This window comes from Colletotrichum siamense (genome assembly GCF_013390195.1).
Source record: "Colletotrichum siamense strain Cg363 chromosome Unknown KSG_Cg363_contig05, whole genome shotgun sequence".
NCBI classification, from domain to species: domain Eukaryota; kingdom Fungi; phylum Ascomycota; class Sordariomycetes; order Glomerellales; family Glomerellaceae; genus Colletotrichum; species Colletotrichum siamense.
The window spans coordinates 4,841,138-4,861,733 of record NW_023501018.1 but is presented as its reverse complement, the minus strand read 5'-3'; the positions used below and the strand labels follow the sequence as shown (position 1 = coordinate 4,861,733).

The window sequence follows — 20,596 nt, the reverse complement described above, 5'->3', positions numbered from 1 at the left end:
TGCATAACAAAACAATCTGTTTCCAAATCTTCCGATCGACATGCTGTGCCTTTTTTTCAACAAAATCAGTCATCATCATAATCTTCGTCTTCAAGCCCTGCCCCCTGAGCTTGCCATTCTGGCCCCTCCTCTCCATCATCATAATCCTCCTCCTCAAACATTTCAGACTCATGCCTCATATCAAAGGTTTGATTGCGGAAAGCTTGTGCTGCCGAACCACCTATTCCCCGACCTTGAGATTGTCTCTGATGATACGATCCCGAGCGTCCGGCAGCACTCTCAGTACCTCTGCCTGCACCTCTCTGAGACTGTGTCGAGCCTCTGTCTTCTTGGGCCCGGCCCCCTCTTCTCGGGGTTGTCGGTAGGTATGCTGAGGTTCTTCCTGTTCCTGGTGGCATTCCTGGTGGATGTGAAGCCCTAGGCGTGCTTTGACGTTGAGTTGATGCCGATGCAAAAGTGTTGTATCCGCGATTCATTGAAGCCAACTTCTCGTTGGTAATATCGTCAGCACGGATGGCGTCAAGCCTTGCCTCGTCTGCATCTGTCTTTGCCCTTGTATAGTCCATGTAAGTTCCAAACTTTTCGATCGCCTCAGCAACCGTGACGAATTGGGTCTCGTCAAGTACAAAGCCCTCGGAGCCCTCACGAATTGCAGCACCTTTATCGCTCTGGAAGGCGCTGAATTGAGCGAGCGAGGTGGCAATCTGGAACGCGTTCCGAATCTGACGACCGTTCCAGCGTAGGTGCGGGGTGTCTTCTTGTTTGTCAAAATATTGCTTCGCGTAATGGACGATTTTCTTGGCCTTTATTAGCAGCTTGGGCCTTTCTTCCGCGGTATTCTGTCTCTGTAGTTGCCTTTCTTCCTCGATAACTCTGAGACGTTGGATGTTGAACCGAAAGATGTCAACCGTCTGTGCCCTTGATAAAGGTTCATAGTAAAGGCTGATGTGAATCCGAGACTTGAAAGCTTCGTCAAGTAGGCCAACTCTATTCGTCGTGAGGAAAAGAATACCGCTATAGTACTCAAGAACTCTGAGGAATACTGGGTAACTCTATGGTCAGTAATATCGCTCAAGGTAGGTTTTGTGACGAGTTCTTACCGGAGACAAGGGCGTTTCTTTTCAAGTTAAAGGTGTCCCTTCTTGCGAGAAAAATATCGGCCTCGTCGAGCAAAAGAACACAGTCCCATAGGTGGGCCAATCGGAAAATTTCCATCAATCTCTCCTCCACGTTTTCAGGATCAAGCCCTAGGTCGCCACAGGCGATTGTGAATAGGGGCTTTCCGTTAGCCTGGGCTACAGCCTCAGCTGTAGCCGTCTTTCCCACCCCAGGAACCCCATGCAGGAGAATGAAAAGGCCAGATCCCTTACCCCGGATGATGTCTTGACTGATATGACTAGGATTCGGAGCTCGACGCTGGAAATTTCTTTTTTCGAAATGGTCCGATACCAAAGACTGCAATATGAGCTTGTGATTCAAATCGATCTTCAGCTCGTCGAAGATGTTGGTTTGACGAGGCACCATACTCAAAGAGAAAATGTCCACCATCCTGAATTTCCTCAAACGTAAGACGTAGACCGGCAATCGTCTTGGGAGCAAGATAGTGTTGATATCTTCATCGAGACCAGCAAGGTTGCGTACAGCCCCCTTGTTCCACGCATCAATGAATTTATCTTCGTCGATTCCTGCCTGCTTCAACTTCTCTTCGACATCGTCACTTCGTTGTGTGATCTCTATGATGTCGAATAAAGGCTTCTTGACCTTGACCGTGTGGTCGAAACTGGGCCAGTGAAGTAGCTTAGTGTTATCTGATCCGTCCAACCAAGTGCTTGTCGTCTCTCCTGGATTAGGGAGACCAAAGTACATTTTCCAATAGGTCTTTTTCCTCAGAGCCTCAGCCACATCGATGATGACATCGCTTTCTATGTGTGTGGGACTGCTTCTCTTTCTTTCACGCCACGGTTCAACATCACTTCTGCCCAGAGGTGGGGTTTTCACTGTCCAGCCTTCACAGAAAACATGCTTCTTTTGTGTGAAGACTTTGAACTTCTCGCCCTGTGAGGTAAAATTCTCCTTTAGCGTCTCGTAGTCAGCGGCGAAGCGCATAGGATAAGCAATCAAGGTTCTGATGTGCTTTCTTCCAGGGAAGGCGTCAAGGGTAAACCTATACTTGACAGGTCCGTACGACATACCATCGTAGTCTATGTAGTAGCACCACAGTGTCAGTATGCGAAGGTCTTCTTTTTTCTCATCGGCAAAAGATACACCGACAGGAGGCCCTTGCCGGCTCACTGGTGGCCAATTTTCTCCTTGCTTATGCTCTTCTTGCCTAGGCACGACCTTTGTGTCGAGGTCATTTGGCTCATCGTCGCTAATGACGGCGTATGACTTGTGGAAGAGCTTGAAGCACGTCTGGTACCTCTTGCTGGGATCACCAGCGTCTTGTGTGGCACCGATGGTTGGAGCGTAGATAATGTCGCCCAACTGAAAAATAGACCATAAGTCTTCGAATCGAACCATGCTTTTGTCGTTTCCAGCGAACGACGCATGTATTGGCAGCACTCTGGTGTCCATGAACTCAACATAACATCGGAGATGCTGTATCGCGACATCACCCGTCATTGATGGGTCGTTAAATTCCGGAATGTCATCATCTCCCGAAGTAATTTCTTGCACAATGCTGTCGCCTGTAAAACTGTTCGCTAGCCCGCCCTGGCGTTTGGCTTCCGCGTCCAATAGTTTGGAATCGGCCAACTTGTTGTCGAGGTTTTCGAGATATTGCAAAATTCGTTTGACACGATCATGATAGTACAAGAGGCACTTGAAAGGTCTGAAGAACACTCGGGGTTGCTCCGTGTTCCAATCGTGAACGTCCATCGCAAGCCTCAGGTGTCGCAGGAGGATCGGCGAGTGAATGCGAATACGCTGTATCCAACTGTCGCCGACTGAAGTTCTGAGGGATATTTCTTGTCGTCGGTGCCTGTGACCCTGAGCTTTGGACCGCCGTACCTTCTCTCTTCTGACTTCATTGACCGTTCTGTCTGAGCCCATCAAAAGCTCAATGATGTGGTAACGGCCCTGCTCCCCCCAGCGATTCTTGAAGTCTTCGTAATTGAACTCTCCAACAGACACCAGGAGTGGAAGTCCCAGGATCTGCGACAGCCAAGTGTTTGATGTCTCTGCATTTACATCATGATCGCCCTCAGACTTGGAAGTCGTGGTTGCTGGGATGTCGGAAATGTGGCCTTGAGAGACGTCTGCCAATGGTGCCTTCGGGCCATCATTTGACATGGTGGCTGCTCCTAAGTCTTTTCCAGCTATGCTAGATATGTTTTGAGAGTGGCAGAACTAAGGCGCTTGATCGACGGATGGGCGTAGCTGCCGTGTTCGTACGGACTGACGTACATTGAGTACGGTGAAGTTATTCAGTTCTATGGATCTGGTCAGTAAGCGGCACGATGGGATGGAGCAGAATTAGCGGACCAGAAGTGATTATGGAATTGACGGCAGGTTTGTGTCAATATTTCGGGGAATGGGACTGGGACAATATCCCAACGGGTTGGTCAAGCGTTCTAAGTTAAATAATGAATGAAGACGAGGTGGCTGCGTCTTGTAGAAAAGCCACAGACGAAGGGAAAATCTGACGACGCAGACCAGAGCTCAGCCTGATCTGTAGCTGAGACGTTTTGGTGCTTTTTCTTCTTACACTAGTCTATACCAATTCCCAGAAGCCCCCACGTCTTTGGCCAGGGGGCAAATGATGCCGACGTAGATCACAGATAAGGCAAGACCAATAAAAGAATGCAATTCACGTAAATATTTGTCATATGATACATCCAATACAGCCTATCTCTGCATCGCTCGTTGTGGTGACGGCAAGGCCACCACTTAGAGTGACACTCTACAATGCATGGGACTTTTGAAACTCTTTTCAGGCCTTTTGCACTCGCGTAGCTTTCCTTTACCGGAAGTAGGCGCAAGTGGCAATTGTGGTTGTATCAGTTGTCCCGGTCGCAATGAAATGTGAAGTTGGCTTACGCGCAGGCTGCACATTTCAGCTTGTGTGACGTTACCATTTGAAGACATTGGTGGAACTTGGCCTGGCCAAGAAATCATACGCCAGTCAGCATTCAATGCAGTAAACCTCTTTCGATAGGCCGGGGCATCATAAGCTAAGAGCTATCGCCGATTATAAGGTATGTGAAGGACTCATTAATGTGTTGTAGAGCCGCATTTCCTCCTCCATTTGTTTTACCCATTCCGAACACGCAAGGTCGAACGAGATTGATAATTATCCTCTATCGTTTATCGGAAGAATCTCACTACCCCACGAAGGGAAAATGGAGTTACAGGCTAACCCGTTGGTTGTCAGACGGAAAGCACAAGAGTGGTCCAACGATACGCAAAGATTAAGCACCCAAGGTTTATTTGGGGAATTGACTGTGCGAAATGATGCACTAGTCGATTTTCCGAGTCATTATAAGTAGGACCACTAAGGCTCAGAGCTTGAATAAATCTGACTATGAATAAAGAAAACTCCTGCCTTTACTTCAACAGTACTTGATTCGAGACGCCAGATTCAATTGGGCAGATAATCCTACCCAAAGAGAGTGGGAGGCGTTGTTTGACGATCTTGCAGTAGCAGAATCGAAGGCCGCCGTGTCAGATAATGGTCCATTCGATATTTTCGACAGAATGATGCTTCGGGTGGGCAAGCATGCAGACACTATCGACCCGTGGATCAACTTGATACCGGATGACTTTGGGCTGTGTATCGTCAAGTCAGGGTTTGCATTGCTCTTGGACGTATGTCACCATCATTATTATGAATTGATGTCGCTAAAGAGACTTCAGTACGCAAGAAAACATTCCGATAAGAGGCAAGAGATATTCGACGCTTTCATCTCTCTCCGGAACATTCTGGGAGATGCTAGTTCCAAGGGTATTCACTTCCAAACCGACCCTGACGTTTCTCATTGCGCTGCAAATGTGTACGAGGCAATTGTAAACTCTATCCAAGAGCTTTTGGTACTGGTTGAAACCCAAAAGAAGAGCAAGTGTAGGTTAGCCGCAGCGAGACTTCCGAAGATACACTGGCTAATGTGCACATCACAAGGGTATCTCAAAAAGCGGAAGAAGGACCAGCCGAAAAATGTGCAAGAAATACTGCAGGAGGCGAGTGAAAGAGCAAAGGCTCTTCTGGTAACGGTGGATAACTGTCGAGACGCCATAATCAAGAAAACTGGAGAGGACACAAGCCTCGTGGTGGATGAAGTCCAGTTCATTGGTTGGAAGGCTATTGAGATAAGAGAAGCTGTGAGTAATATCGACAAGAGGCTTAATATGCAGGTCTCAGCGCTGGAAAGTGTACAACGGACGCAAAATACGATCGTGGATTTGGCCAACAAGCTTCAAGCGAAACAGGAGGACAACTTCCGCCAGCAGCACAAGAGTGAGATATATCCTCCGGTTGGTAATACCAGTCACGCTGATTCAAATTGTAGAGTTTCAGGTCACCATTACCAGGCTTGAGTCTCTATTGAGACAACAAGAGATGGGCATTATACCCGAACTTGATATGTCAGTGCGAGAAGAGCATTCTTTTTCGCCGGTTTCTTTTGACCGCTTACTCAAGATTCTCGCCGCTTCCAACCCGAACGCAATACTCCCTGCCCAAACTCCTCTCAATTTTGAGGTACTTCATGTGCGGACAGCCGAGCTGCACAACGTCCTTACAGCGGCATCGGCGTTCGGACCGAGAGCTCAGAGTCAAGCTCAATTAATATTGCACCAAGACCGGTTCTTTGATTGGATGCACCACAACAATTCAGACATGCTTCTTGTTGATGGGAATATCCAAGAATTCTCTCGGAGCGCTATCTCACCTCTTTCATCCCTGTGCGCTAATCTTTGCTTAACCCTGGGCAACATTGAACCCGATTGTGTGATCATACAGTTTTATTGTGGGTTACATACTTCTTGGCACCAAGATGATTGGCATGGCCCCATTGGGATGTTGAGGCTGCTCAGTCTGCAACTTCTTATGTCTTTGGTTGAGAATGGACGTTGTGATCTGAGCTTCCTGAATTCCAGGAGGTATTCTCAAGGCCTAGAGCATCACAACTTGGAAAACCTATGCGATCTATTGCAAGATCTTCTACAGCAGTTCGACACAGGAAGCAAGGTTTACTGCATTATTGACGGGGTTTCCATGTATGATGTGGAATACAATGGCATGTTTATCGCCCTGAAGGTGGTTATGCGGCGCATCCAGGACATGGTCATCGACGAAAACATGAGACCGAACTTCAATGTTCTCATGACGGTCCCATTCAGGTCTTCACCGAGACTGAGAGAGATCACTGACGACGAGTTTTATTTGTCAATGGCTTCAAGAACCATGGTTTCCCGGGGATTGTCAGAGACTTCGGTGTCATTTGCTATCTCTCAGCCGTCAACCCTGCTCAGAAACGCAAGTCACTCAGACCAACAGGATGATCCTTTAGGTTCGGCAGATGAGGATTACGACGACGAGTAATCGCGCTAAGTTCGGGCTTAGCATGAAGAAGTGGCAACTGGGAGTTCCAAACATGGAGGAAATACGAGTTGGCGATAAGTGCACTTCAGGTTTGCTTCAAACAGAGCTTTGCGATCTTCGCGGCGTAATTTGTTCTCATTCGGTATATTTACGACAATTCATTTTATTTGTACTGCAGTTACGACTTCCGGTATCTTAATTATAGTTGTTGTTGCCTTTGGTATTGCCTTCTCCGTCGTTGTCGCCGTCGCCTCTGTTTGTACTTAGTGACTCATAGTTGACCTTGGCCATGATACCGTGGGTCGGCGGCAACAGTAAACGATAACTACCTCACCCATCATCAGTAGCAGTCAAGTCTATCAATAAGGCAGCCTCTAGTTGTCGTCGGCTGGTATACAGTAGTAAGGACCCCGTGGATCCGACCAAAGCTTGTCAGGATCCACTCCCAGCCTCTTTGCGACCATCTCTGTTGCTTCACGCCTCGCCTGGATGAATTTGGCAACTAGGGCCTTGTCTTTTTCTTGCTCCTCCCGAGGGGCGTAAAGATTGACGTTGGCGGCTCCAGACAATCGATGCAGTCTAAACAGGAGCCATTGGAAAGTCATAAGCTCCCAGTTGGGGACCTTCTGAGGATCCTCGGACCAGATGGTGAAGGTGTGGCCGTTCTTCAATGGAACTGCGACGTCGAGCTCGTTCTCGTGATCCCAATATTTCCACATCTGGCGTGGGTCTGCATCCATTGTGGGAGGACTGTCGTCAAACCCTCCCATTTTGGTTTTCTGAAGCCAATGAAAACGAAGTTCGATCCCATGCATGAGCTTCTTCTTGCTGGTAAGCTTGGTCTCCTTGCCTCTCTTGTCACCTTTGGAGGTGACCTTTTTATGCGGCGGTTCGTCTTCAGCTGCCTCGGCACCTCTCTTCACAGCAGATGGCCCCGTCCCAGGCTTCTCCTCAGCGACGGGCTCTTGAATAGTCACATATTCATGTCGTTGGCGAACAGGCTCGAGGCCAAATACCCTGTTGTTCCACATCTTGCGAAGCGAGCTGCTCAGAGTGATCATGTTTGCAGGGGAGTCCAGTAGATCGAAGTCACCAGGTGCCGTCTTTTCGCCTTCCGAAGCGTTCTGATTCAGGATTTCCATCAGTTTGTGCTTAAGATCTATGCCCAGAATGGCCCCGAGAGGTTCGACGACGTTGGCCTGGATTTCCGAGCGTCGCGAAAGTGAGGAGAATGGGAACACATGGCAATCCTCGTAGCTACTCTGGTGGGTAAGAACACATCGGAAACGGTCTCGGCTTAGGGCCTTTGAGCAGGTTAGCATGGGATCGAAAATGACAGAATCATAGAAACTACATACCGCCTCCCTCTGCGGATTGCTGCCCACCAAATCTAGCTCTTTTGTTGACCTATCCGTCTGACTCACTGCAAGATGTAAGTCATGCAAATAGCGCGCGATCGGTGATGTAGATAGACTCACTCCACCACATTACTCCGCCCACGTTGCGGGCAGCCATCAGGAAAGCGCTGAGCCTGTCCCCTTTCTCTTTCGCAGCCCCAGAGCGCATAAAACATTGGAAAGCGACCAGTTCGTCCCAATCCATCGTCAACAATACCGCCCAGCAATTCGCAGATGTGACCGTCTTTTCATTATGAGCCCAGGATAACATCCTTTCGAGGTCCTTGTCGTGGCGGATGGTGTGATGAAAGCTCCTCATCACCTCGCGTCTTTGTTCCAAGGTAGCTTGGCAGTTGTCAGACAGATAATCGATGCGCCCGTCCATGGTTTTCAAATTGTCTCGGAAACAGTTGACGAGGTCGTTGGTCTTACTGGGGATAGAAGGCGGGTTGTCATTCATTTTGTTGTGCCTCGTAGGCGTGGCGGAGATCAGAGTAGGAAAGTTTCCACCAGCGAGAAACCAGAAAAGGTGTTGCGCCAAACACCTTGAGGGCCCGACCTTGAAGTGATCCCTTCAATATGCGCCGCAAACACCCTGTGAGTCCGGTACAAAGGCTCAAAGTCCAGCTCAGTTGTCAGGATCTTCAGTTTTCGTCGTCGTTAAACATGCGCCCCCCCCTAGAGCGCGACTGAAAATTGCTAGGAAAGTTCCACTCCATAGTTAAAGCCACCGAGGCACCGAAAGACACTGCTAATTAAGCGGGGTTGTCAAAGCCTGGAAACAGCTTACACTGGACAATATGAGAGAACGACAAACGCGATGGATAGTACGGGGTTTGAAATAATAGCGTAGCACAATCTCAAACCTCTTTCAACTGAAGTTAGTGCATTTCGATCACTGCGATTAGACTCAGCACAAGGACTTGAGCACATGCAGTACGATGTTTCAACGCAGGTTTTCTGTTGATTTCATCGAACGACGCAATACTGCAATAACTCGTAAGATCTCGTAGCATAACAGTTTCCAGAAACCGCAGTATGTATGATTCGCCGGTTATGTAGTGACAAGTCCTCTTCACACGACTTGCTGAAAATAGAGGTTTGCTATCCGGGCGACGGACTGCCTGCACGATTGCAAACATGTGATCTCTCATTATATTTACTAAAATCTATGCTATGAATTTTAGTGTCATGATTGTTGCTATGATAGATATAGTCGTCATTGTCTTCGCCGTCGCCGTGGCCGTCGCCATCGTAATCGTCCGTCCTCGCCGCCACTGTCGTTGTCACTGTTGCTGTCGTCCTATAATTGCTATTCGCCCGAATAACAAATCTCTAGAATAAGTGGCTTACCATCAGTGGGTAATCAGTTTTAGTTTCAAATTAATTATCCACCAGATTTAGTGATCCCTAGGTGCTGTTGAGGTCTTCATATCAATGAACGTAAGACAAAAGCACCAGGAAATGTGATTTTTGACACCGCTGTGAGACATGCTCGAGCATTCTATGCGACGGCCAGTTCAGCAAGTGTTCAGGCAAAGGTCATTTCTGGAAGGATTCAGATATTGTCATCTCTATCTGTCTGCATTTGAATTCCATATTCCCTGTCTACACTAAAATAATTTCCTTCTTCTCCATAAGCCAATGATCTGTGCCTGGGAGATCCGGACTTCCTTCGGCTAATCCCGTATGAATCCATACATAACCATATCGTTGGTAATCCTTCTCCCCATCGCGATTCATTTGTTGTACCAGTAGTCCCTCGTAGCCTTTGCTGAAGCGTGATGAAAAGCGGCAAATAGGTAACCATTGAACGTGAATACCTGAATTCAGACGCTCAAAAAAAGAACTGAACAGGATAGGAGACTGATTGGAGCGCTGCATATCCAAACTAAACCCGAAACTGAAGTCATTTTGATTTCCGTGGTAGTCGTTGAAAGTGAGGGTGGTTTTCTCGTTATGTGATCTAAGCTTAATGTCAAGTAAGGGTGCTCTAATATATAATCTGGGATCAACGGCTTCGATCAATGATGTGTTTCCAGCATAAATGGGGAATCTTCCCGGCCGCTGTGAATGGTCATCGCTGATGAAGACCAATGGTTCAAGGACCTCGTCGAACCGGACCGGGCAATTCGAGGCCCATGGCCAGGTGGGAAACTGGGTCTCGACAGGCTCTGATGGTTGGTCTTCCAGGCTATGTGATCTGAGATGTGAGCTCCATGCAAGTCCCTGCGCGACGTTACTTCGGAAGATGCCATGAAAATACTCAGCCCCGAGACGCTCGACAAGCAGGCACGCAACACCATGGATGGCATATATGCGGTCTTTTTCGTATTTGAGTACTCTCTTGGAGTAGAAATGGACGATAATGCCAACCGGAGGAACCGAGTATCTGTTCCCTAGGCAGTGCTAGGACGTCTCGAAGATTCCAAGGTGGACGGCGTTCAGAATCTTCGTTTTCCCACCTTTCCAAACTTCCCTCCAAGAATTTCGAGCTTTGGCATTGGAGAAAGATACCATGGAAAGTCCAATGCACTATGCGTCGCGATAGCATCAGCTCTTGAATGTACCACCCACGCTTCATCAGCGGTGTTTTCGAAAGTATTTGTTCCAGGCTTGAATGACTCTCTTCCGCCTCGAGAACCAGGGACTGTGACGACTCGCCGGATTGAACTTTCAAAGCGATGGGTTGTACTGGGTATCTCCCTGATGGGCGTTCGGTAAGAAAACCTTCTGAGCTATCGTGCGCAAGCGATGCTGCTATGCAACAGTGTGCGTTAGCATAGTAATCTCCCATCCTGACGGCTTCTGTTTTGAAGTCCCCAGGATCGTCTTCTGTGGCTTGAACGATGCAAATTGCATCCACCCATAGGTACTGAAACCCCATCAACCTTGTCAGTCTGATTGCATCCTGTATGGTCCTAGGAAGTGTCGAAGTGGAAATTCCGCTCAAACGACTCTCAAAATTGTATCTCGTCGTTTTGGCTCTCTCGTTGCCCTGTCCCCAGCAATAACTGAGAATCAAATATGGTTGACTTTTTCGATCTGACTTTTGGTTCATTTCGATGAGTCTGATGGAACCGGTATCGGAGTTACCAACATCGACCAATCGTGTTGGTAGAATGTCTGTCTCGCCCGAGGGTCCACAGTGGTTGTGGTTTTCTCCCTGCTCGCGACAGCTTCTTATCCACGGTTGTATCTGGTCCTTGATCAATTCTCTAAGATCATCGGAAATAGTCTTCCGAGAAAGGCCTGCAAGAACAATTATAAGTAATACAATGTCGAGCATGGCTTGGTCGACCTACGTTTGACGTGTCGTTTGGTTGATATTTCCGCCAGCCTTTGTTCGTCAGGTATAACCCGGAAGCAGACACAGCTATCAAGACAAGAGAACCCGCCTCTTTCGTACAATCTCATCCATATTCTATCCTTTCCCGTTTCAAGACTGATTGCAAGTTTTGGATCATTGTTGAACTTTGCTTGTTCTATGTCTGTAATATCCTTGGACTTGACAAGGGATAACCACAACAGTTGGCAAAGCGCACAGCCTTGGTCAGCTGAGTTTTGAAGTAGAAGAAAAGTCTCGTGTGGCGGTTTTGGTTCATAATACTGGAGTGTACGAATTGGGAGCGGCACCCATTGAAAAGATTTACAGGAAGCGCATAATTGCTTCGAACCAACCGCGCTGACTTCGATGGACATCGTTGCTTAGTATTGTAAGGCAGTGCTGCCGAGAATATGAGGGTAACGGGATGAAGGCTTGCGGACGAGACTTTTGTTTCATGCTGACAAGACGTAAAAAATGTAGCAGCCTAGCGTCCCCGCCTCCTATTTGTTGGACTTGCTGACCATCCACACTTCCTAACCGAGGGCAGGGACAAAAAGACGCTGCGCAGGCGAGACATTCAATGCTCCAATCAGCTGTGCTAGCGCAAATACTATGCAGAGCGGTTGCTATGGATGCCAGCGTGTGTCGTTGAATAACCTAAAAGGGTGTACCAAATGCTTTAGGCTCGAATCACAATGCCTCTCTCATGGCTCTAGGGATTTGACATTTCGGGCGGACACTCCTAGCCATCCGGATACAAATGGATGACAATCATGATGATATAATTGAATAGTTAATACAAGCAGAAACCCGGCCGAATATCAAAATATTTGCTCAATATCATAGCATCGAGCATCGCAGCTCACCAACCCTTGCAGGCCGGCTGAATGTCAGAAGTAAACTGAAGCAGGGCTGAGATATGATTCACAGTCAGGCACATACAGAGGGGTAATTGAACTCTTGTTTAAGATGGTAATTGGAAAAACATTCTAACAGGTCGACGAAATTTGCATTGTTGGTCTACGATTTGAAGTCAACAATGACGTCGACCCCAACGGGACGGCCTGTGTCAACCAGCCTCGCCTTCAACTCTTTCCCTCTTTCCTCTTCACCGGCAGCCTCGCCGATCTCTAGTCTCAGCTCCTTCAATGAGGGCGGCCGACTCTCCAAAAACTCCATAATTTTCCATTCCAGAGTCTCCCATCTCGCGGCTTCGGCATGACCGCCTTCACAGTTGAGATCATCCCACTGATATATCCCCCACGAAGCCATCTCGTTTGTTATTGTTAGCACCTCGAGGCTTTCCGGCAAAACGTCGATGAGATCAGAGGCACCTTGCGTCTTCCAGCCAAGAAGAACGGGCAAGGAAATGGCTAGGTGAGTCAGGCTGGTGAAATCTTCCAGCGAACCGATCGAACCGCGGATGCCCCAGGGTCCTGGCCCGCCACAGTCGATGGCAGTTGACGACCATAAGGTCAATGATAGCGATAGGTCCTTGAGTGATTCCTTTAGAGGTGTCAGAGCAGTTTGCAGGTTTTCCATGTTGAGCCATCCTTTCGCGCAGTCGGCGTCGATAGCGATATCGACTCGCAAGACTTCGAGAGTCGGGGAATTTCGAATGATTGTGGCAATGCTGTCTTCTGTGAGTTGGCATCTTTTCAAGACCAAGCTCTTCAGTGTCGGTGCTGCAAGGAATGAAATCGGCTTAATCGGCTTTCCGTCGTCATCCACTCTGTGCAGCTCAAGCGTCTTTATCGAAGGCAGGCTGAAGAAAGGCAGGATGGATTCTGGGTAGATGCAGTATCCGGAATCCTTCGTAAGATCACCGTCGGGGATCGGCATGCTAAGTTGGAGTGTTTCAAGGCTGTTGAGAACGGAGCTGTTGTTCGAGGCGGATATGAGCTGCCCTAAGGTGCACAGGAATGGGTCTCCGGGAGGGCGAGCTTTGCCTCCGTCATCGTAAATGGCTCGGTCAGAGGTTTGTATCTCTAGGGTTGTCGATGATGAAAGACGAGACACGACAGCAGCTATGACATCTGGCAGTTGAAGCTCTCCAGTAGCATCGTCCTGCATGTTGGCCAGCCATGATCCGAGGATAGCTCTTTCCTCCTTGTCGAAATTCTGGGTGCAAAATTCTCGTCCAAGGCGTTGTGTGCTACGCGTGCCCCGCAGCGTCACACTTCGTATGTTGCTGATTTGCGCGGCATTTCGCACTATAAAGCGTACTTGGCTGATGACTTTGGGTATTGAGCCATCATCAATCCAATCCCAGCAAATTTCATCTTCAATATGTGTCGTCATTTTAGACCTCGTGGTACTTTAGTGTTTTGTTTGTGATGATTGTGTATGCCCCACAACGAAGTTACTCCAAGGCTCGAGTGGACATCTTGCCGCAGCATTCTGCCCTGTAATGGATCCGTCATGTTGGGTAGAATCCCCTGTAAATTTAGTTGCTCACTGGCTACGGGATGCGATCAAACACCCCCGGGCCGCTCCATCTAGGTCGGCCAAGTGCTGTCGGCTGGGCGGTCGAGCTTGCCAGACGGGACCGTGCGTTCAAGCCGAAAGAATCCGGCGATAATTCCGTCCAAAATTATTGTCATTCCGTCAACCTAACCCCGACATCCTCAGCCGCGCATAGCTTCTGTCAATACGCGCCAAACGAAGCCACTGTGGCGGGACAAGCGGGCTAGTCCCGAATGCAATGTAATAACACGACTAACGCGAAGTATCAAGGCGATGACATCCCAGAAGCCGAGGATTACGAGGCCCTCGTAACGTCGAAACCCCACGCCTATCTCCACGTGCATTGCCTACGTATCCCGCGCCGAACACGGCCATCCCGAACCAGCGAGGATTCCTTCTTTGCTGCTGCCATTCGTCATGAATGGGCGATGCAAATCCTTAGGACTGTTGCAAAAGGGCGTCAGCCCCCGGCGGCGTTCCGGCAATGGCTGAAATCTCCGCTTTTGAGTGCCGTTTGCTGAGGGAAACGCCGCCGGGGTGGCTTGACACCCCTTTCGCAGATCATCCTAGCCACATAGGATGCGATATAAACCTTTCACCACGTCCTATAATCCTTGGGGAGTGATGTCTCACTGGTGCAGTCTATCTTTCCAACATGCCTGATTCCAAGAGTATCATGAGCTCCGAGTCGGACGAGTTGCTTGGCGACAGCCCTCCTCCGTATGAGCTTCACTCATCAGGCGCGCTTCTTTCTAGCGCCGCAGCCATATCTGGTAGGCTCATCGCTGCCATGTGGTGCTTTTTGCTAACCGTCAACTAGCCGATGGTCAGGTTAACATCAACTTCCAGTCTGAGTATCCTGAGAAGCTTGCGGAGGAGCTTCCACCCTTCCCAGATGATGAAAATGCCACTGCGCCGATATTCAACGATAAAACGGTCCCTCCTCTCAATGTCGTGATTCAAGTGGTCGGCAGTCGTGGTGAGTAGAAGACATGCTCATCAATTGGAGACGATCGTGACTTACTTGCTGCAAATTAGGCGATGTCCAGCCCTTCATTGCTCTTGGCACAGCTCTTCGCAGATACGGCCATCGCGTACGGCTCGCAACCCACGATACCTTCGCCAAGTTCGTGACGGATTCCGGGCTGGAGTTCTTCCCCATTGGCGGCGATCCGGCAGACCTCATGTCGGTATGTGCAATCCTTATCATCGTGATAATGTTTCCACAATTGACTCCATCATAGTACATGGTCCGCAACCCTGGACTGATCCCATCCATGGAATCATTGAAAGGCGGTGATGTTGGACGGAAGCGCACCATGATGAGAGAGATGCTCCACGGATGTTGGCGGTCCTGCATCGAGCCTGACCCCATCAGCAAGGAGCCATTTGTCGCAGACGCCATCATCGCCAACCCTCCGAGCTTCGCCCACGTTCACTGCGCTCAAGCATTAGGCATACCCGTCCATGTCATGTTCACCATGCCATGGACTGCCACTCGCGCTTTCCCGCACCCACTCGCCAACATTCAACGTGGCGACAACCTCGAGCCTCAGACGACAAACTGGCTCTCGTACGGAGTCGTCGAGTTGATGACATGGCAAGGTCTCGGCGACGTGATCAACTCCTGGCGACGCAAAGACCTTGAGCTCGCGCCGATACCAGCAAGTATGGGACCGGGCATCACCACGTTTCTGAAGATCCCGCACACTTACTGCTGGTCACCGGCTGTTGTCTCGAAATCTGCTGATTGGGGACCGGAAATCGACGTCTGCGGCTTCTTCATGAGGGACGAGCCTTCGTTCAACCCGCCATCCGACCTAGACGCCTTCCTCGCATCAGGCCCCCCTCCCCTCTATGTAGGATTCGGCAGCATTGTGGTGGATGATCCCGCCCGACTGACAGACGTCATCATCGCTGCAGCAAAAGCTTGCAATACTCGCGTGATTATCTCTCGGGGATGGAGCAAACTCGGCGAGGGGAAGCCTAATACGGACGACGTCTTTTATCTAGGCGATTGCCCGCACGAGTGGCTGTTTAAACGGGTGTCAGCAGTGGTTCACCATGGAGGAGCAGGGACAACGGCGTGCGGTCTCATCAACGCCAGACCGACCATCATCGTGCCATTTTTCGGAGACCAGCCATTCTGGGGTCGTGTGGTTGCCGGTGCGGGTGCCGGGCCTCTGCCAATTCCTCAGAAGGAACTCAGCGCGGAACGCTTGACCGAGGCAATCCAATTTTGTTTGTCCCCAGAGGCGAACCAGGCTGTGAAGCAAGTAGCCAACATCATGCAACGAGAACGAGGTGTTGATACCGCTGTCGAGTCTTTCCACCGAAACATACCTGCCGCCAGCCTTCTTTGCGACATGCTGCCTGAACAGCCCGCCGCCTGGACGTACGAGGCGAAGGGCAAGTCTGGCCGCAAACATCTCAAGCTTTCAAACCAAGCCGCCACATATCTGATCGATGCGAAGAAGATCAAAGCTTCCGACTTGAAGCCTCTCCGAACGAAAGAGTACAACACCGACGTCACGCGATGGGACCCCATTACCGGTGGTGCGTCGTCACTCCTCGGGACGGTGACCGACTTCACCGTCGCGTTGGGCGGCACTTTCATCGACCCATGGAAGGAGTACAAACGCTCAAGAGCCTCTGGTCACGAGGCTGGGCGAGCCAGTGGTTCGGCTGCCTTGGCTGCTGGAAAGGGATTCGCCTCCATGACGGGAGCCGTCGCCAAGGGTGGCCTTGTAGACATGCCACTTGCGCTCACAGAAGGTCTGCACAACGTTCCGAGGCTCCTCGGTGACAAGCCTCGTGATAATGGCAAGGTCGAAGACTGGAAGAGTGGAGGTGTCGTAGCTGCAAAGGTGAGTCGAACCATCACATAGAACCAACTGTAACTGCCTCTAACGAGACACCAGACCTTTGGAACCGGCTTCTACGACGGCATCACCGGTGTCTTCACCGACCCCTACAAAGGTGCAAAGGAGGGAGGGGCTCTCGGCCTGATGAAGGGTGTCGCCACAGGCTCCCTCGGTCTTTTTACCAAACCAGGCGCCGGTAAGTAAACAAACTTCGTTATCGTCGAGTATGTCGGTCAGAGCTGACCCGTGTTGACCAGGGATGTTCGGGCTGGTGGCATACCCAGCACAGGGAATTCATAAATCCCTCAAGTCGAGGACGGGACGCGGGCATACGGTGTGGCAGGCAAAGTCTGACCTTCTAGACCGTGACCGGCGGAAGCAGCGCGAGGATTCCCCCCGCGCCGGAAGCAAGGTCCTGCAGGTGTTCGATGCCTACTTTGCGCAATAAAGTCGCATGCGAAGTGTATCATTTGGGGCGGCCACTTAGACAATAGCATTACCAAGCGATTGGGTTTCTACTGTATGGATTTGCTAGCTTGCTTGGCGTATCTGAATGTACTTGGTGGTTCCATGCATGTGAGAGACATTGGTATGGGACAAGGCAGGTAGAAGATCAGTGAGAAGATGGAACGCTTAATCGGATACAGGCTCAACTGGAAGCTCTCTGATGGCTCAATGCCTAACGAGTCCCAATTAGAGCAAAAAGGGTTCGAAAACAAAAGTGATGGGACGTTTCTGGCTGGCCGGTCGGAGGAGAACGCGACAGATACGTCAGGAACAGAAGACGAACCATCGCCCCATGGCCACCCACATGCGACCAACCACCTCACAGCTGAAAGACAAGGCAAAAACAAAGAAACAAGCATGAACCGATGTCAAAAGTCCTTCAGGTTGCAACGAGAAACAAACAGAAAAAACAAAAAGTGGGTTCCCCACCTCCGGCACCCCGGTCCCGAGAACCTTGATGTCCCGGGCTCGGGCGGGGTTTGAGAACCCGGAGGGCCGCCGCCGACTCAGCCTCCCATACTCAAAGACCACTTCCACCCTCACCACCCTCGAGCTCGAAGCCAACACGACTTTAGCACCTCTTGGCCGTGGGGTCCTTCGCCTTGGCTACCATCTGTTTTCTTCCCCATTGGCCAATGGGGACTACATCCCTCCAGCGTCAGTCATGATCGTGAGCTTGGCGTTGAGCTCGCCCGCTTTGCTTGGCAATCACCCGACGGCTCGACTAACACAACCTCGCAGATGCCAAGATGGTCGATATTGTTCGCGAAGGGCAGTCATGACCGAGAATGAGCTTGAGAGGTAACTCCACATGGGCGAAATATTGGCACTTTGTCCTTCAAAGAAACGAAAAAGCTTGCTTGTGAGTTCCGGAGGAGGGGTTCGTTGGGAGGGATACGGTGGTCTGGACGGCGGAAGATGGCTGGCGATGACTGCATACCCGCGGCGCATGTCGTTGCCCGATCAGCACATACGGCCGGGAGGGATCATGGCAGGATCAGCCTGGCAGAGCGGGCATGACGAACGACGACCGACGAACCCACGCGAGCAGCAAACCCCTCATGGGCAAACAGCTAGCTCGCGTCTTGGCTCGACATGTCGAAAAGAATCCCCATTGGCGTCCCAAAGCTACGGGACTGCTCTCTCGATGAAAAAGAATTTTCCCTCGCAGCATCCCGCAGCTATAAAAGACGACCCGCATACCTCCCCATCACCAACTCTCGAAGAAGCTCCAAGCTCAAGCTGTTTCCCAAGCTCCTAGCTCACCTCACCTACATCAGCCCTTTCAAGCTCCTTGAACCAACCTCTCCAAACACATTCAAGATGATGTACACAACCCTCACCGCAGCCATGCTGCTCCTCTCCGGCGCCTCGGCATCCCCCCTCGCCGTCCGCCAGGAAACCACTACCACCACCACCCCCTCCGCCTCCGTGCCGACCCCGGCCGAGCCGTACTCCTGGTCCAAGGACTGGCAAAAGACCTTCCCCATCCACCAGTCCTGCAACGCCACCCTCCGCGCCCAACTCGAGGTCGCCCTCGCCGAGACGCAGTCCCTCGCCGCCCACGCCCGCGACCACATCCTCCGCTTCGGCGACGCCTCCGAGCACGTCCGCAAGTACTTCGGCAACGCCTCCACCGCCGCCGCCGTCGGCTGGTACGAGCGCGTCGTCTCCGCCGACAAGTCCCCCATGACCTTCCGCTGCGACGACCCCGACCGCAACTGCGCCACCCAGTCCGGCTGGGCCGGCCACTGGCGCGGCGACAACGCCACCGAGGAGACCGTCATCTGCCCGCTGTCCTTCGAGATCCGCCGCCCCCTCTCCTCCGTCTGCGGGCTGGGCTACAACGTCGCAAACTCCAAGCTCAACACCTTCTGGGCCACCGACCTGCTCCACCGCGCCTTCCACGTGCCCACCGTCTCCCTCGGCCAGGTCGAGCACTACGCCGAGGACTACGCCGAGGTGCTTGACCTCGCCAAGAACAATGCAAGCCTGAGTGTTGTCGACAGCGACGCGCTGCAGTACTTCGCCATTGACGTCTGGGCCTACGACATCGCCGCCCCTGGTGTCGGATGCTCCGGTGAGCTCGAGGAGGAGCACGACCACGACACGCCTGCGCCTACCACCACCGCCGCCGCGCCCGCCGCGACTACCTCCAGCGCTCCTCAGGAGTGTCACACCCACGCTGACGGCGTCCAGCACTGTACCTAAAGCACCAACAGAACGGAAAAACGAAGCATAGGTAGTTGGAGAGCGTGTGGAGTGGGGAAGGGATGAGAGAGAAATAATCTTACATGCCGAGACGATACCACTGGATTCATGACATTAGACGAGTTTTGGGAACATATATCATTCTGGAGGATGACCTATTAATGATGAACATATTAGACATTCAACTTCAACTGATCGCTGCTCCAGGTTGCAAAGTCCGGGGTTGATAAGAAGAAGCTCATAGTAATGACACTAGCCTGACCGGGAATACCCCTCGCGTACCGTTCTCGCCAGTTTTTGGTAATGCACCTTTCATCTTGACTGTATTCTGTCCCTCAGGTATGGCTTTGTGCCATCGGTTGCTCATCGTAATCCCCAGGGTTCTCTCAGATGCCTCCGCCCTCTCAGGGTTGTGAAAAATAGAGGTGCTGCCACACCTGCGAGACGAGGCAGATCTCGCGGCTGGGCAGCGCAGTAGCAGCCTAGAAACATTTAATAACCCTGAGTATACTTCTCAAAACGGCACACACTCCGAACCATTCAACACTGTTGGCTCTCCCACATGCATGCGCTCTTTAGGCTGACCGAGCATACGTAGCAGGGGTTAGGAGGACATCCCCGCGCCCTCAGATCAGGCAGCCAATTGACATGCAGCAGTCCATGCATGGACTGTGCCACAGATTAGAATCCTTGGTCCTTGAAAGGTAGGTTTCTTCCTCTTCGATTACACTGCCACAATATCAATCGTACGTTTGATACTTGCACGTGTGATCTTGCTACCCCATTGGCTCAGGCAATCAGCCTCTTCCAGAGCGAACCGTATGGCGAACCATTTCTTACTTATAGCTGAGTCGCATAAAAGGCTCCGACAACCTGTCTTTCATGAATGACACTAAAAGCTCCTAGCTGCTGGTAGGAAAGCGGCCTCTTTCCCCTTTCGCAGACATCGTACTCGTCTTCATCTGGTCCATATTCACAGTATCTGCGCCAATATCAATGAGCACATCAGCAATGGATCCTGTCAGTCTGGCAGCTTCTCTCATCTCGATTCTTACTGCTGTCATTTCGAGTGTCAAGTTCATCAACACCATAGCGGACCGTCCGGAGGCATTTCTCATTGTTGAAAAAGATCTACCTCTCGTACAGGACATTCTGGAAAAGGCTAAGCAAGGCCTCGGCACACCAGATTGTGATGACAAGGAGAAGGCAGTGGCATATGCAGCTCTCAAAAGCTGTGAAGAGAAGGCTTTAGAGTTGCAAGGGATTTCCACGGCAATTCAGGCCA

The 20,596-nt window shown here is 50.8% G+C and overlaps 6 protein-coding genes across 6 annotated transcripts; 3 read left to right on the top strand and 3 right to left on the bottom strand.

The window, feature by feature from the left end:
- Positions 1–220: 220 nt before the first annotated feature.
- Positions 221–3,291, bottom strand: CGCS363_v008850 (uncharacterized protein; the record flags this gene model as incomplete). Its single annotated transcript, XM_036640699.1, has 3 exons — positions 221–302; positions 487–1,042; positions 1,101–3,291. The coding sequence occupies 3 exons, from the start codon at positions 3,289–3,291 to the stop codon at positions 221–223; spliced, it is 2,829 nt and encodes a 942-aa protein (XP_036494141.1).
- Positions 3,292–6,912: 3,621 nt separating this feature from the next.
- On the bottom strand, positions 6,913–8,395 carry CGCS363_v008849 (uncharacterized protein; the record flags this gene model as incomplete). Its single annotated transcript, XM_036640698.1, has 3 exons — positions 6,913–7,842; positions 7,897–7,961; positions 8,017–8,395. The coding sequence occupies 3 exons, from the start codon at positions 8,393–8,395 to the stop codon at positions 6,913–6,915; spliced, it is 1,374 nt and encodes a 457-aa protein (XP_036494740.1).
- Positions 8,396–12,283: 3,888 nt separating this feature from the next.
- On the bottom strand, positions 12,284–13,564 carry CGCS363_v008848 (uncharacterized protein; the record flags this gene model as incomplete). Its single annotated transcript, XM_036640697.1, has 1 exon — positions 12,284–13,564. The coding sequence occupies one exon, from the start codon at positions 13,562–13,564 to the stop codon at positions 12,284–12,286; it is 1,281 nt and encodes a 426-aa protein (XP_036494739.1).
- Positions 13,565–14,384: 820 nt separating this feature from the next.
- On the top strand, positions 14,385–17,041 carry UGT80A2-2 (Sterol 3-beta-glucosyltransferase UGT80A2; the record flags this gene model as incomplete). The annotated part of the gene is made up of 6 exons (XM_036640696.1): positions 14,385–14,502; positions 14,550–14,708; positions 14,768–14,919; positions 14,974–16,596; positions 16,651–16,789; positions 16,851–17,041. 6 exons carry the CDS (start codon positions 14,385–14,387, stop codon positions 17,039–17,041), a joined length of 2,382 nt encoding a protein of 793 aa, XP_036494750.1.
- Positions 17,042–17,557: 516 nt separating this feature from the next.
- On the top strand, positions 17,558–17,905 carry CGCS363_v008846 (uncharacterized protein; the record flags this gene model as incomplete). The annotated part of the gene is made up of 1 exon (XM_036640695.1): positions 17,558–17,905. The coding sequence occupies one exon, from the start codon at positions 17,558–17,560 to the stop codon at positions 17,903–17,905; it is 348 nt and encodes a 115-aa protein (XP_036494749.1).
- Positions 17,906–18,423: 518 nt separating this feature from the next.
- Positions 18,424–19,311, top strand: CGCS363_v008845 (Major allergen Asp f 2; the record flags this gene model as incomplete). The annotated part of the gene is made up of 1 exon (XM_036640694.1): positions 18,424–19,311. The coding sequence occupies one exon, from the start codon at positions 18,424–18,426 to the stop codon at positions 19,309–19,311; it is 888 nt and encodes a 295-aa protein (XP_036494752.1).
- Positions 19,312–20,596: the final 1,285 nt, after the last annotated feature.